The sequence below is a fragment of the Dermacentor andersoni genome, chromosome 1, assembly GCF_023375885.2.
Source record: "Dermacentor andersoni chromosome 1, qqDerAnde1_hic_scaffold, whole genome shotgun sequence".
In the NCBI taxonomy this organism is placed as follows: Eukaryota; Metazoa; Arthropoda; class Arachnida; order Ixodida; family Ixodidae; genus Dermacentor; species Dermacentor andersoni.
In genome coordinates this window covers 377,398,568-377,414,922 of record NC_092814.1, presented here as the reverse complement: position 1 = coordinate 377,414,922, position 16,355 = coordinate 377,398,568, and the positions used below count along the sequence as shown (strand labels likewise).

The following is a 16,355-nucleotide window of genomic DNA, read 5'->3' as shown; positions in this document are numbered from 1 at the left end:
CAAGAAAAAAAGGAGGAAAAAGAAAAAAAATTCTTGCCCTTCCACTCTGTGAAGAAGGATGCCGAGCGAAGCTGTAAGTGTGTGCCCCTTAAAGGGTCCCTCACCAGGTCTGGCCATTTTGACCTGACAAGGCACGATATTGCACAAGGCACATTGCGCGATAAAGATCGTGTCTGCAAAATATTACATCGCTACGCGCGGATGAGTTGGACGACGACATGGGCCAGCTACCATCTATTTCATGCCCGACCCCAACCATTACAGCGTGCTTTATTAACCACATTGCATGACCACTCTTGTATGAACCTTATGTAATGCTAACAATGCAAATAAATAAATAAATAAATAAATAAATAAATAAACGAGCTTCCATTCCGGCTTAGTCGCGGAGCCGTCGTCTGGCTTAGCCGCAGAGGTAGGAACTACTGCTGTGCCCAGCGTGTCGGCGATGCACAAGCGTACTTGGCCTTCTTGATGTCGTGTAGCGTGTCCGGCAGCGGTTCCTTGAACGTCTCTGGCAGCGGGAGGGACACGAGGATGAGGCAGGCGCACACTGTGATGTCGACCACCTTGGGCACCCACGGGAAGAACACCACGCCCTGGGGAAGAGGAGGAGCGTGCCGCCTTGCGCCAGTTTGCCACTGACATTTTCTTAGTAATGAACGTCATCTTGGATAGATAGACTTAGCTATAAAAAATTATGGGGTTTTACGTGCCAAAACCACTTTCTGATTATGAGGCACGCCGTAGTGGGGGACTCCGGAAATTTCGACCACCTGGGGTTCTTTAACGTGCACCTAAATCTAAGCACACGGGTGTTTTCGCATTTCGCCCCCATCGAAATGCGGCCGCCGTGGCCGGGATTCGATCCCGCGACCTCGTGCTCAGCAGCCTAACACCATAGCCACTGAGCAACCACGGCGGGTAGACTTAGCTATAGAGGATCAGACGGAGAGTTTGGAACCACATACTTCCCGCTATTCTCTAGCTCAGCCATAGTATTTCGGCTGAAGTGCTCCGAATTAAGAAGATTACTTTAAGGAGAAAGCAGTCTTCTTTTTCACCACATCTGTCCAGTGAGACCTTGCGCGTTCACTTTAACGATAACCAGGAATAAAGTAAGATGAACATAAGCGAAAAGCGAAGTAAAAGACAACGGACAAAAAGATAACACACAGGACGTATAGAGGGTGTCCCAGCTGATTTTAGGCAAAATTTAAAGATGTGCAAATGCTACGTAGCTAGACCGAGCAAAGGTAATGTTGTGTGCCGTCGCTTGGAGATATACTATTTTTTTCTTTTCCACCAAATTAGATAATTAGTCTTGATTAATTATTCAACTTCTCAAATATTATAATTAGATGAAAGGTGTAAATGAGAAAGCTGTAGGGCGACATGAAAAACCCCCTATACGCCTCGTGCACCGCCTATAGAGGCGCCACTGAAAGCCACCTAGCGGACGCTTCCAACAGTACACGCGGGAGCAGTAGCAGACGACAACCCTTTGCAGCAAGGATGGCTGAAGTTGGCGGCTGCGATTTCTGCTTTGTTCGGGTGCCAGGCTGCTTCTTCTGCGGGAACGTGTTAGGGAAGGTGCTGACCTCTGTGCGAGCGGCTATGAACACGATGTTACCGGTATTTGGGACAACATGGCCCACATACGTACAAGGTGTGTCCCGCAGACAAACGCCATGAACCCCATTTACATGACGTGGAGCTCATGTTCACTAGCCCATAAATTTTGGTGAGTGATGCGATATCTCGATGGGCTTTTTTTTTTATTCTACCCTTGCCGCAATGCTGCTTCTGTACAAGAATAATAAGCACCCGTCGTTAGTGCAGACTTATATCAAACAAATCCGCACGGTGCAACCTCTGCATATGCCGTTGTGATTTTTCTGCCGATGAATAGATGTGACATCGCCGAATAAGTGCAGTCGAAGTCACCTCAAGAAGAGTAATTGCCAATTTATTGATGGAAACGCGTACACTAGCCAACGAAGTCACCAAACACAGGGGTTAATAAAAGCGCGTGTTAGTGCTGCACCGCCGATGCAATTCTGCTGCATACGCCGATGAACTACCGTTCCCGCTGCAGTTTGTGCAATTTTAAATTCCCCAAGGGAGCTGCTTGGAAACGTACAAAGCTAAAGACTGACTAACTTTTCAGTACTTTTTTTATGTTACTAGAGAGAGGTGCCGCATGATATATTTAAAGGCAGAGCAGCGCCAGTCAAAGTAGATGAGCGCTGGCGGCAAGGCCCGGTTTAGTCATCTGCAGCGTAAGTATAAGAAATAATTCAGTTGAGTACAAAACTCACATGCAAGAAAGGACTACGTTGTGAAACAAACAAATCACTCGGCGTGTTAAGTTTTCTCAGGCAGCATCGAGGTGTGATGACTTCCCAAACGGGACGTGAACTTTTCAGCGATAAATGGAACAAAAATACCATATACAGCAGCTATTAGCAATTCTCGCTCTGAACTACCTATTTTCTAAACACATTTCCAAAAACGCAAACAATATCTAAGATGCCCTCGGGCGAAAAGAATAAAGCTGTTAAAGAAGCACTTCCTTGGTATCATTCCGATAAGACACAGCGTGATTTAAACTCTTTACAAACAAGGCAGGGTGAAAACTTCGTAGCTCAAAAGAATCGACAAGAGTTATGCATGGAGCAACTAGCAACAGTTAAACGTAGGCGAAGCCACGCATAAAATAGATGCAGAAACATGAAGTGCGCGACAGCTGGTGCGATGATTTACCGCGCCACATGAAACCAACAATTTCAGTGCTTGCAAACTTCAGTAGCTTTAACATACAACGCAATGCGCTTGTGCAGTCGTGCTGCCTAGCTAGCGCAACGCGGTAAAGAAGCGGAAAACAATATAAGCGGCAAACAGCATTACGAACTTTAGCGAAATGCCTTTAAACCTCATGCTGCACTGCAGACGAACTTCGTTGCTCACGCGTCTAACTATGATGGAGTGGAAGGAAAACACCGACGAGACAAAGTAAAGGATGAGAACAAGAAATTTCCCTTCGAAGCGACGATCCATTTTTGCTACCGTTGCTCCCGCTGATGAGGCTTTGCCGGGAATGATTAGAACCGTATCGCCGGCACGTTTTCACCGGTATTTGAGCCCCCCACCCAGCAACAATTCTTCTTCGACATTCCCTGAAGCTTTGGCCACCCCACACGTGCGAATGGTGTTGCCTATCTTGCTCTGAAAACGTGAATAAGAGAGAGAAGCACGATCAACGACACAACAAACTACGGCGCGCGCCAGGCTCCTCTCCCGCGTGTTCTGCGCAAGGCCGCCACCAGTGGCGCGTCCGTCGGCGTGCACGGCGCGTATACAGCTTTCTGTTGCTGAATACGTGCTACATAAAAGTGTTTTTCCGAGCGTGAAAGAAGCCTGGAAATTCATGCAAAGTGCCTCGAGCGGGCAGTCGCGCGGCACTTTTGTGTGCATTTCCATGTTTCTTTCACGCTCGAAAAAACACTTTTATGTAGCACGTATATATTCAGCAACAGAAAGCCGTATCGGGAGTTTTTCATGTCGCTCTACAAGTTTCTCATTGAAACTTTTCATCTAACTATAACATTTGAGAAGTTGAATGGTTAGGACTAATTATCTAATAGGCAGAATGGAAGAAATAGTTTATCTCCAAGTGACGGCAAACAACCTTACCTTTGTTCTGTCCAGCTACGTGGTATTTGCATATTTTTAAACTCTTGCTAAAGTTGGCTGAGGCACCCTGTATAGCGTATAAGTAGTTTAATACTTCTTCTGATCTGTGGACGTTGCGCCGATCATTGCGCCAGGCACCGCTCGTTGCTTGGTCCTCAACTCCCTCCCAAGTTTCTTTGTTAGCCTGAACGTTTTGATCCCGTAGATCGAGCAGTTGTCGGGTTAGCGTTTATTCGTGTTCATCAGGACAACTCCGCTAGTTGGCACATTTCTTTCGAACGGTGGGGCGAGTTTAGGCGCAACGAAAGACAACGTGCACAGGACAGAGCGCTGCAGTGTTTACGACGCTTACCAGCTCCTTGGTGAAGGGCGCCAGTATTGCCCCGACGCGGCTCGTGGTGATGGTGAAGCCCATGGCCGTGGTGCGCAGCCTGGTCGGATAGAGCTCGGACATCTGGACCACGTTGACGCAGTGCGCCGCTATCAGGCCCATCTTGGCTAACAGCGCGCTCGCCATCAGCGCCCACGAGGCATCTGCGACCCCGGAACACACAGCTATTCGTCGATCGCTACTCCGCGTTGCTTGCGTAATCCGCGGTAAAGTAGATGGGCTCATTTCATGGAATTATGTCCCTAGAATCGGGGCGAAGAAGCTCAAGTTGCAATTACTCGAACCTATAGAGCTCTCAGAAATTCGGTAGGTCAGAAAAAAAAAAAAGAGCTTTCCTCGAATCCAAGCAGACCAAGATAGCAGTAACCGACAAAAGGCCGTAAAACGTAGATGACGTTCGTTAGTTTTTGCCAATGTTCATCGCCAGCCACGTACTTGCGCCAGCTCCCTGTGGGCATCACTCTGACACTGCGTGCTCGGTGCCAGCGTCTCGACGAAAGAGAAATTTGAAAAACAGTATGACTGTATTCGCCCTGTACACATTTAAGGCGGTTAAAGTGGCGCACCGTTAATCTTGAGCTGTAGTACTGCGCAGCTGCGGGTGCGGATAATAATGGCTACAGTATACTGTCTTTTGGGGCTGGCGCTAGCGGCGAACCATTTTTCCAGTTCCGACGTGTTCTAAAGAGATTCTGAAATCGAAACTCATGTTAAAAATGTTCCGCACAAGTTTCGATGTTTCGTAATTAATATTCAAGAAAAGAAAAGGAAAAGCGAAAAAAAAAGGAGGAAAATGAAATTGCTGCAGATTTGAATAAATATCGCATGTTTCGCTTATAAGATACACAAACAAACAAGGACTGATTGAACGATCGATCTTTCCACCGCAATACCACAACATCAGGCCTCTAAGGGAACCCGTAGATGGTAGCGCTGGAGATTAATTATGACCGCGCGTGTGCACATGTTCGTACCTAAGCACACGGGCGGTTTTGCAAAAAGCCGCCCCCCTCGGAATGCGGCCGCGGATCGAATCTGCTCGGCAACCGCGTGCTCATCAGCACTACGTCATAGCCAATTAGAAACCGCGCGTCAACAGCTGGTCCAAACCAAACAACGGAGATTTGGGATTCCGTGCAAATGCCTGAAAATAAATGGGATAACACGGGAGAATCATGCAAGTGTACATCTGCTCTGCAAACAGAGGTGCATGACTCTGGTATAAAACATACCCCTCCCCCCTTTTTTTCCTTCTCTCTCTTTTTCGTGGAGCATGTAGCGCGATTCGGCCGGTTCAGATGGATTGACTGAAAAGCCGGGCGTTACTTCTGTGACAAAATAGCAGTATGCAGGTGGCAAAATAAAGGAGATTCCCTAATTAACTTATGAATGATTCCAGTTGGAAAACAAGCCAATCAGTAGTAAAGTGACATCTGCTTAGTAGAAATTCTCAGACTATCGCCTGATTGGTTTTACACTTAGGATGATCGCGAACTGCTTGACACAAACTTTTGGGCAACTGTTACTTGGAACGGCCATATATTTCGTAGCACAATTTAGGACCGTGTACGTCGACTGTGGTTCTAGCTAGACACGATTTCTGCTTCTTCAATACCATATGGTTTCAGTTTCGTGATTGGAACATTTGCTTAATTTCTTTATTGCACGTACGTTCAAGGTCCGTTCAGCATTAAACGTTCAGCGGTCGCGTAGAGGTAGAGCATTCGCCTTGCGTGCAGGAGCCCCGTGGTTCGAATCCCGGTGCCGCGCAATTTTCCACCGGAATAAAAAAAAATCCGCGTGTTGATAAAATTGCATAAACAGGCCTGGAGTGCGGCCTGATCCTGGTGGCCAAAACCGGTAACGCACTCCATCACCAGAGCAGGATTTGCCACCCTGGTGCAGTACTTGGCCACAACCTCCTATATGAATACGACACTGCAGTAATGAGTGGAAACGAAGCAAAAATGTGCAGACAATATTAATAGAAAGTTTTGAGCGATAGCATGGTAGATTGCTATCTTCAATGAATATGCGTATGGGATGTGAACGATGGAAGCCGGAAGGTGGTTTCAGTCGGCACTTGTGCAGGGTATAAAAAGAGTAATCGAAACTGTTCGTTTGGCAGGATGACCCGCTAACTGTATATACGTAAATAATTAAAGTTATTTAGCATATATTTTTAATGTATGCGAAGCATTTATTTGCCTAATCGGAGCCAAGATCAAATGCGAGGCCGGCCAAGGTGACAGAGTTTATAACTGATGTGCGCGCCCAACCATGGGCCCGCTCGTTGGCCGCTATCGGCTAGGCCACCCCTTGCTGCACGCGCATGCGCGCACTGTCCCACGCACCGCTCGCACGCCGCTACTGCCCTGGTGGCCCATCTCCTTGCTCCACTCGCCGGTAGTGGTGCGCGCGCCACAAAAGGACATGGCTCGGTTCCCGGCACTAACCCCAGCGAGAGGACTACGCCGAGGCCAGCCTCACCAGCAACCCAACAAAAGTCAAGGAAACAAGAAGCGCAAGCTGACGTCTTCCCAAGGGGGGGACAGCAGTGGCAAGGTAAGCTGGCCAGCAGAGGTAGCCTTCACCGTTGCTTCGCACGCAAACAACAAACACAAGCTTCAGTAGGAAAATCAAACACTTAAAAGAGAATTAGAACTCCCCCGAATTAAGCAGGGACAGCAAGAACGCAAGATGGCGGAACTCCGTGCCCTAGTCCGTGACCTTGAAGAGACAAAGGACGCAAGGACTACACATCAAGCAACCCCACCACGGGCAGGAAACAACGAATAGGCTACCAAGACCACTGTAATACAAACACTGCAACAAATGATGAAGTAGATTACCGAACAAATCAGTCAAGTCGAAAACTCAATCGGGAAACAAATGACTGCTAGCAATGTAAGGGACAAGGTTGACCGTATCTACCGCATACCAGGACTAGCGGCCCTGTAAAATGATTCGAACACCCCAGAGACCGCACGCAATTCGTCGCGTACTAACAAGGGAAGAACACGCTACACAAAACAAGAACAATTAGACATATGGCGGTCCAACTGCCGCGGAAATCGCAGGAAGCAAGGCCTGCTCAAACAATACATGCACACACACCTAATGACCCCTACCGTAATTACACTCCAGGAGACCGGAGGAAAACCTGTCCTGCTAGGATACGAGGTTTCGACGGCCCAACAGAGTGCATAGTGGCCACTCTAGTCTACATGAGAGCAACAGCCGTTGGGCATGATGTTATTCCCAACACTCATGTAGTGCATGTTACAGTAGAAATTGTAACAAAGAAAGGAAGACGTCACTTTAAGTACAGCATCTTCGTGGTCAATCTCTATTTCCCCCCTCCCCAGACAAAAACGGCCACAATCGGTAGATCTCTTCTAAGGAGCATGTAACCCAGCGAGAAGCAACCCTCTAATCAACATAGGAGTCTTCAACGCCCGCGACTCACGGTGGGGCTATTCGCACACAGATGCAAGAGGGAAAACAATCATACAGGCAGCAGAGGACCTGCATCTCCAGCTGCTCACAGATACAGCCACCGCTACCAGAATCGGCAACTGAAAACTAGGACATGAGCCCTGACCTCACATATGTCAAAGGAAGACAGGATAGCTCCTGGGTAAATCTACAGGAGACACTAGGAAGCGACCACTGCATAGTGCATACGAGAGTAGATACAGGGGTCGCGAGATGTCAAATTGGACGAGCCAAGATAACCGACTGTACTGCTTTTCGCGTAGAAAGTAAGCAACAACTTGGCAAGATAATCACCCTCAAATAATGGTGTCAAAACCTTACGGAGGTCCCAAACCATTGCAGAAAACCCATACAACGGACAGCAGATATAACGGTCTAGTCAAACGCTGGAGGTGCCAGAAGCATAACAGAAAGTTCAAGCTCGAAATTGCAGAAATAACAGCCAAAGCTTAAGCCTCCGCACTCATCTAGCTAGCCTCAACTTGTAGCAACTGAGTGAATCGCTCGCTGGCACATGAAATACGGCGCGCCCTTGGAATATTCTAAGAGCACTAATCGATCCCTTCAAATAAAAAAAAGAGAAGCCAATAAGGTACTTGTGAGACCTCTTCACACCTTCGAAAGTACGAACGCTGAGAAGCTCGGAAAAAACACGTGAAAATACTCCGAAAACCACCTACCCCCGAATCGCAAGGGGCAGTACAAAGGTGCAGAAAACCCCACACTCGACAGTACCATAACGAAGGCAGAGGTCGACCCAGTCATACAAAACACAACCAAGTATACTGCCCCGGTAGGTGATGCACAAGAAACCCTATCATTCGCTACCTTGGCCACGAAGTCATTCTAGAATTCACAAAATTCATAAATGACCACTGGGAGATGGAGACCGCACCGGTAGAATGAAAGCACGCGGAAGTACTACTTCTTGCCAAATCAGGCAAGAAGCTTCAGGCTGAGAATCTCCGAACGATACCGCTTGCATCATGCCTTGGTAAGCTATATGTGCGGATCCTCACTCAGAGACTCCAGAACTGCATAGTAGAGAAATATTTGTATCAACAGATTATGTTTGGTTTCAGGGCAAAACTCTCAACACAGGATGTGCTCCTCGAACTTAAGAAATAGGTCCTCAAGAACGTCACAACCCGAGGAGTACGCATTGCCTTGGCCCTGGAGAGAGAGAGAGAGGAATACAGGAAGGCAGGGATATTAACCAGTCAAGGATCTGGTTGGCTACCCTACGCTAGGGGAAGGGAGAAGGGGAAGAGAGAGAAGGTGTAGAGACGTGTACGCACAGTACTTGAGTTAAAGCCGCTCGCGCAATCCAGAGGTTCTGAGAAAGCACAAAAGTGCCTTCACTGCCTTCTGAGCCGATGATCGACGGGGATGGTGCTCTAGTACTGCCTGTTCACTCAGAGGACGATCATCTATTTTCCTCACTGTTGGACAAATATTGTCGTTGTGCTTGAAATTGAAGACAATGGCACAATAAGTGGTCAATGTTCTCCTCGCATCCGCAAACATCACATGCAGGACTATCAGCCATTCCAATTAGTGCTGAGTAGGCATTCGTGAAGGCAACTCGAAGCCACATCCGACACAGAAGAGACGCTTCGCGTTGGTGCAGACCGGCCAGAGGTCTGAGTTGCAGTGACGGGGTTAGTCTGTGCAGTCTTGTGCGCCTTCTTTGTGCGGTATTCCACTCTACTAAGGAGATCCTGGGTGCTAGAACGCGAAGTTGTCTCGCGGCGTCGGTCCTTGAGAGAAGAATGGGGACGCAGCGGTCTTCTTGGTTTGACGTCCGAGCTGCCTTAACTGCGTCACCATTTTCTATGATACCGCAATCACCTGGTATCCATTGAAAAGAGATATCATGGCCTTTTTCTCTTAAGTGATGAACAAGTTCCGCGATTTCGCACGTCAGTTGATTGTGAGTTCCATGTCGGAGAAACGACTGCACACATTGCAAGGCCGGCCTTGAATCGCAGAAGACTGCCCATTTTCTAGGACTTTCAGCATTGATCACATGAAGCGCGTCACGGAGAGCCGCGAGCTCTGCAGCTGTAGACGTAGTTGTAGTAGCTTCGATGGCGGTCCCCGACTCGAACAGTCCGGCTCTTCTTTGAGGCGCTTCGCGCCCCGGCCGTTAGGCCTTATGCCGTAGGTCCCGCGTCCGGCCTCCCCGTCGAAGCTACTACAAACTGGCGACGAGGATGGGATCAGACAAAGAATAACTTTATTCCAGCGAGGGGAAACGCAGCAGGTATACTTACAGCTTTTGGCGCTGAGTAGCGCCCTGACGTAAACGATTCGAAACCGAAACTGGAAGCCGACACAGGATATTACAGTAGTGACCTGGGAAGTCTTGAACCGCTGGGTTATTCTCATTGTTAGTGTAACTACAGCACCACCAGAACTGGTTGATGTAGTTGTTCCATCAGTATAGACGGGTGTGCAGTCGGTGTATTTCTCGTACAAGAGAAGTAAAGTTAGTTGCTTGAGTGCTGATGACGGCAAGTCAGACTTTTTCGGAAGTCCTGGGATTGTAAGGTTTACTTGAGTACGGCGCACACACCATGGAGGAATGGAAGGTCTTGCTGCAGGTGCGTAACCTGACCTGAGAGAGGCATGGTGCGCGAAGGCAGTCGCACTGAATCTCTTGTGGAGCCTATCTACTGAGACACTTGTGGAGGTGGTGAGTAGTGGTCCGGGCGACGTTTTTACAATTGCTAGTAGGTACCGTGGAGCGTGGCGCTTTTGACGGCGCTCGACGATTCTGCGCAGGCGCGAGTAAGAGCGATGCGAGAGAGAAAATCTGGGGTCCTTTACTCCTTGAATATGTGACTCTGCCTAGGCACTACGGTGGAGAAGCTTCCTTGCGCGCGTAGCGTGCGTTTGTCCCTAGGTGTGCCGGCATGGCGGAGGGGGGTCGAGTTTGTTTACGCTCCGCCGCTGACTGCCGCGCGGTGAGGCAGTGGGTACGGACGCCCCATTTGGTGATCGCTCTCTCTGAAGGGGCAAGGTTCTGACTGGTGTTGTATAAGATGCAGGTCACTTTGTTAGTCGCGACGATCGATCGCATTTTTTTTACAAGCACTGCTCCAGGAGGGCACATGTAACCGGCAAACCGAGGCCTCAGGAGAGCACCTGAGGTTATTTATTTATTTATTTCGGAATACTGTCAATCCCTTCTTGGAATCCTAACTGGGTAGGTGGTCACTTCCCCGCGTTTCAATATCCGGAAACCACCTGACCTTTCTAGTGAAGGAGCGTGTAACAAATGTGAGGTCCAGGCAGCTACAGTGGGCAGTTCCACGCAGAAAGATGGGGCTTCCATCATTTAACAAGCACAGTTCTTCTTCGGAGGCAAATGACACTAATCTTCTGCCTCTCAAGTTTATCTTAGAACTTTCCCAGAGATGGTGGTGGGCATTAAAATCTCCAGTCATCACCAAAGGCTGCTGAGTCGCTGTTGTAATTCGCCGTAACCGCTCGCAGTCCAGCCGACCTGAGGCCAATATGTAGGTTCCAACTACTGTGAAAGTGAGCTTGCCTTTCTTCAATGTCTGACATACGTACTGTTTTTCTTGGTCAGGTGGCAATGGATGATCGTCGTACGTAAGATGACGTCGTATGAATACGATGACCTTGCTGCATTCTCCGTGGGTGGCGGACATGAAACGCTAATACCCGGACAGTCTGATGTTATCTGATAGGGGCTCGCAGATGACGATGATGAGGGAACTTATTCATGAACACGAACTGTCGAAAGTGAGACATGCGTGACTTAAGTCCTCTGGCGTTCCACTGAAATATCGACGCGTTCCGGACTTCGTCACGAAACGACGCCTTCTGGAGAGCCATGATTTCAACCAAGAGCTGCAAGTACTGGACTCAAACTGTCCAGCACCTGTAGCGCGCTTTGCGCAGACGAAGATTTCACGTTGATAAGTATAACGCGAATGGCATTCATGAGCGACCGCAGAATGTTGATTACCTGGAGATCATCAGCCAGCGTCGCTTCAGCAGTTGCCGAAGCCGTCGAAGTCGGTGCGTTTTGGGGCAACTTAGCAGGAGTTGTGCCCTCGGTAGCTCAGGCCATTCTTCAGGACGGGCGAGTCATTCCGCGTTGTTTGCTTTCCTTGTATCTGTATTGGTGGCATTATGCGTTGATGCGGCAATCCTTCTGACTGAAGATGGCGTGTTCCTACCTGCAGTTGCAGAATTTCGTGAACGTTTGCGGTGTCGACGCTGACGTCGCCGAACAGCGGCAGCAGCCTCTCGGTGCGTTGAATTGTCCCGCACCATTCGTTTTAGGATCGCGAATTCCTTCCGCACGCACGGGCAATCCTTTAATGAGGCCTTGTGAGGACCACTGCAGTTAGGGCACTTTAGAACATCTGTGCTGCAGGCATCTTCTGAATGGGACTCAGAGCACCGCGGGCACACAACGTTGTTCACGCAGTCACCCTTTACGTGGCCAATCTTGCAACAATTGAAACACTGGAGGGGCTTCGGTACGAATGGTCATACTGGATGGCGGACATGTCCTACCTTGACGTGGGAAGAAAGGCTGTCTCCTTCAAACAAAATCTTGACACAGCGTGTGTTTCCCCATTCTAAAAATCCTCGTTATGAAAGTGCCTTCTGTCGTTGGCTTGATCAGTATTGGCAAGTCATCATTCGGGATGGCAACGTCGACGTCATAAATGACGCCCGCAGTACCATCGCCGCCTGTAGGGATCATTGATCGCAGCTTTACATTGTCGATCTCAGTTATATTACGTAGGCCTTCAAGGGCGCTGCGATGTAGCACGTGAACTGCCAGGACATTTTCCCGCGAGTTTATTCACACGTCTTTAATCTCATTTGGTGCGATTCTCTCGAGTAACGAAGAGAGGATCTGCCTGTTGAGGAACCGCAAATTGGTCGCTGGGTTCACGGGCATAAAGAGCACAGTGTGCGGCCAGCGCAGTGGTGCACTCTTGACGGTAGAAGTACTTGGCGACGAAGATGCCTGCAGTAGTCTTCTTTTTGCTGATCTACTCATCACGACCTGGAAGTCATCGTCTGACGAGTCGTAGCGGTCCGAACATAACTCAGTGGACTCGCTGTCTTTATCGCTTGACGCACTTCCACGTTTTCTGGACGCTATCCGACCTGACGGCTGCGCATCAGGAAAGTCCTCAGAGATCTCTTCATCCACTGCCACAAGGAGGGAGTGGCAGCGCCCAGAAATGCAGGGAAACAAATAGAAAAAGCGGAGACAAAAGTACAAGCGTTCTATCAAAGAATCACTTACTTTATGGCCCTAGACATCAAGGTGGCTTCTGACAGTGCCAGCCTTGAGGCCATCCTGACTTGATTAGGAAACCTCTAGTGCGGTAAACGCATCTACGGCTACGTAAAAGCATTATTCTTAGACAGAACCGCCACCATAGGGACAAGCGATGCCCGCACAAATACCTTCCAAGTCCCCAATAAGGGCACATCCTAGGGATCGGTAATTTCGCCGTGGTTCTAACATAGCCGTGATCGGATTTGCCAGAAATTTAGAGAACATTCCGGACACCAGACATGTGATGTACGTGAATGATATTACAATTTGGATCATCAAGGGCTCCCTGAGGGTAAAAGGAAGGAAAACTACAAGAAACCGTCAACTGCGCCCAACAGTATATTCAAGAAAGTATAGCCTGCAATGCTCAACGAAGAAATCCGAGCTACTCAGAGCATGGAGACACAAACTAAATAGGATGGTACCCACAGACACAAGTCTCCGTCTCAACGTGCACCTCGAGTGCCGTGAGATACCAGAGAAGACCAGAATTAAAGTGCTGGGGATGTGGCGCCAGTATGACCGAAGAAGCACGCACACCCAAACGCTCCTCAAAAATGCAACGCTACTGGTTACCAGAATGATTAAGAGAATCGCCAATCTTCGGACAGAACTGCGGGAACAGGAGACTTCGAAAGTAGTAAGAAGGGCTTAGTCATCAGCAGGGTCATGTATAATCTACCGTACTAATGACCGAATCTCGATGAATAGAGACAAGCGTAACTAATAATTCGGAAAGCGTACAAGACTGCACTGAAACTCCCAATCAGTACGCATCCAGGGAAACTCCTTGCCTTCGGGGTGCACATCACCTTCCAAGAACATCGGTGGGCTGAGATCCAGGCAAAAAAAGAAAGACTCATGTATACACTAACCGGCTGGGCACTTCTCACACACCTTGGATATACTGAAGAAATTAAGACAATGACAGCTACAGCTGACATACCGGATGAAATTCGTGGACAACTCGGACTGAACTGGATAGCGAAAAACATGAACCCGAAGTTACACGAAGGCACGCGGGCAGCACGTGCAGATTACGTCCAACCCAAGTACTCCACCAAAAACGACGTAGTGTACGTCGACGCAGTTACACAAGATCCCAAACGAGGACGCAGAATGGCCATGGTCATCAACGCAAAGCTTCGCCAAATCACAAGCGACTCATTAAGCCAAAACACCGTGACTGCAGCTAAGGAGCTACCTGTCCTTCTAACAGCAGGGGAGGGTTTCAGAACCAGCAAATCTCTAAACATTCTAGAGTTAAAACTTGATCTAACAAAACCCGATTTTCCGAAGTTCCCGCTCGAAAGAAGAGATTTACATTCTCCGGCAAGTACCTATAGGGTTCAATATTATCATCAACCCGTATTAACGAAAGAAACTTGGCCGAACGCGATTTAACGTTTTTCTTGAAATCAATGACCAGGAAGAGCGCTGATTTCTTTCTAATTTTGACACAGACGAGTTCTTCTTTGACCATGTGCTCTAAAGCTACCGCGTTAAAACATCTAGGCGCCACGGTCACATCCCTATCTTTATTTTCACGAGGCTGCACGTCGCGCCCATACGGATCAGCCGACTCAACTCTGCCTCGGTAGGGGCGGCGGCTGTTGCTTTATTTCATGGTTTACGGGAAAGATGGCTATATTAGCGGCAAAAACAATGCCGCGGTAGCTTTTGTGTGTGGCTGCGTTACAGTTGGCTCTTACAAGGCTGTTGAAGCCCTGCACCAAGGGCCCCACCCCAGCTTAACCTAGTGAAGACCCTGACGGTCTACCACGGAAGACCCTGTAACTAGAGACCAATACATATTTCGATGATGATGATGATGGCTGGATTGCGTTAGCTGCGCTATGTTGCACGTACGCCTCTACTTGCAGTACAACAATGGGCCCTGTAAAGCGCCAAGCGCAAGAGGAGCATAAGAGTGCAAAGGCTTCGCAGAGACGCGTGCTTTCAGTTTCAGTTTATTGTTCTTTAAATACACTGAATCGGTAAGAGACAATATACAGACGAGGATCCCAAAGTCAAAGGCTGCAACAAAGACTGCAAAAGCACTTTGCCGATGACGAATTTGTTGCGTCGTGTAGCGTATGCGATCGCCCATGCATCCCATCGTACGCCGTCAGTGTATCGTGACCGGTGCATGGGGTGGTGCTCGAGCGAGCGTTTCCCCGAGAGGACGATACTTCGTTCGGGCTTTGCGCCACGTGCAGGAGAGAAATGCTTCGCATGAACTTAGATAATAATCGCGGATGGTTTCTTCCATAATTATATAATTATAGCGATCTAGGCAGTGCGGTTTGTCGTCTAAGTAACGTCCGCCTCTTCCGCAATCGGTCCTTTTCACGGTGCGGCAGGGTACGCACTCTGCCCTGAAGCGGATTAGTCGCCAAATGTTTTGGAAGGGTCGCGCGTGCGGCCTGATCTGAGAAAAAAAAAGCGTACAGACGCTCACTGCTGCGAACACTCGTGAAGTATGCCACGTCGCAACTCCACCGGTTGCTCTACGTTGGTGCTGTGCTGAAAACGTGCTTAGCGCACCACTGCAATTCCATCTTTAACACGGAAAGCGGTCAGGGCTTCATACAGACTGCACCGTGAACCACGCAGTAGCCGCCTTTAATTGGTGGCTAGCACTTCAAAAACATGACCTTGCTGGCGAAGTCTTTCTGCAGCGTCGGTCCTCTCCCGCTGGCGGTGGCAGCGCGTCCCTGACTTCACGTACTCGCTTGACGTACGCGAGAGCGACAAGACGCCGATGGCCAACGATTGGCCGACTATTCAGCACAGTGTGTCGCTGAGACCATCTTATCATACGAGGCCGACAACGACGCAACCGATGAGCGCGATTTGTCGTATATAGTCTGACGGAATTTTGTGCTGACGACACCAGCACCATCAAGCCGGCGACCATCCGTCGACTGAACCCTGAGCGATCGGCCGCCTAGCCGACGACGCGATAGCCGCAGCGCTTTCGCTTGTATATATGGTTAATCGTGCTAAAAATTAGCCGAAACATACTTTCGAAGTTGAAATGCACAAACTGTAGCCCTCTCCTACCGTGCACATGAAGTTTGAGCCGATGTTGATCCTGCTCAGCGAAGGTTAAGTCTAGCGGCGTCGTCGAGTTCGTGCTCTGGCTATCGGTGGAAGTGTGCTGAAAAGTAAGCATGAGGCTAGGGCGGATTAAACAGCTTCTGTGGTTTAGTTGTGCCCTTAGCGACTTGAAATCAACTACTGCTCATTTCTCACCGCACGCACACAATAAGCGTGGGAAGCGGTGACGTGCACAGCGCTTTGCCAACTTTGCAAGACGTCGCCGTTCCCGAAGAACGCCAGTCGCATTCGCTGCGTAAATGGGCGGGTCTGTACGTGTTATGCTGACATATTTCTTAATCCCTGAGACGCTCTGCTTACCTCTAC

At 49.0% G+C, this 16,355-nt stretch overlaps 1 protein-coding gene across 2 annotated transcripts in view; it reads right to left on the bottom strand.

The window, feature by feature from the left end:
* Window positions 1–209: 209 nt before the first annotated feature.
* LOC126518495 (organic cation transporter protein-like) overlaps window positions 210–16,355 on the bottom strand; it is a 124,364-nt gene continuing 108,218 nt past the window's right edge. The window contains exons 10-11 of one of the 2 annotated variants that reach the window (XM_072285868.1): window positions 4,049–4,230; window positions 210–599 (exon numbers count right to left, since the gene is read on the bottom strand). In XM_072285868.1, the coding sequence (XP_072141969.1) occupies window positions 274–599; window positions 4,049–4,230 (508 nt within the window). In that variant the 3' untranslated portion in view covers window positions 210–273. The remainder of the gene's footprint in view (window positions 600–4,048; window positions 4,231–16,355) is intronic. The other variant, XM_072285869.1, reaches the window with a different exon arrangement.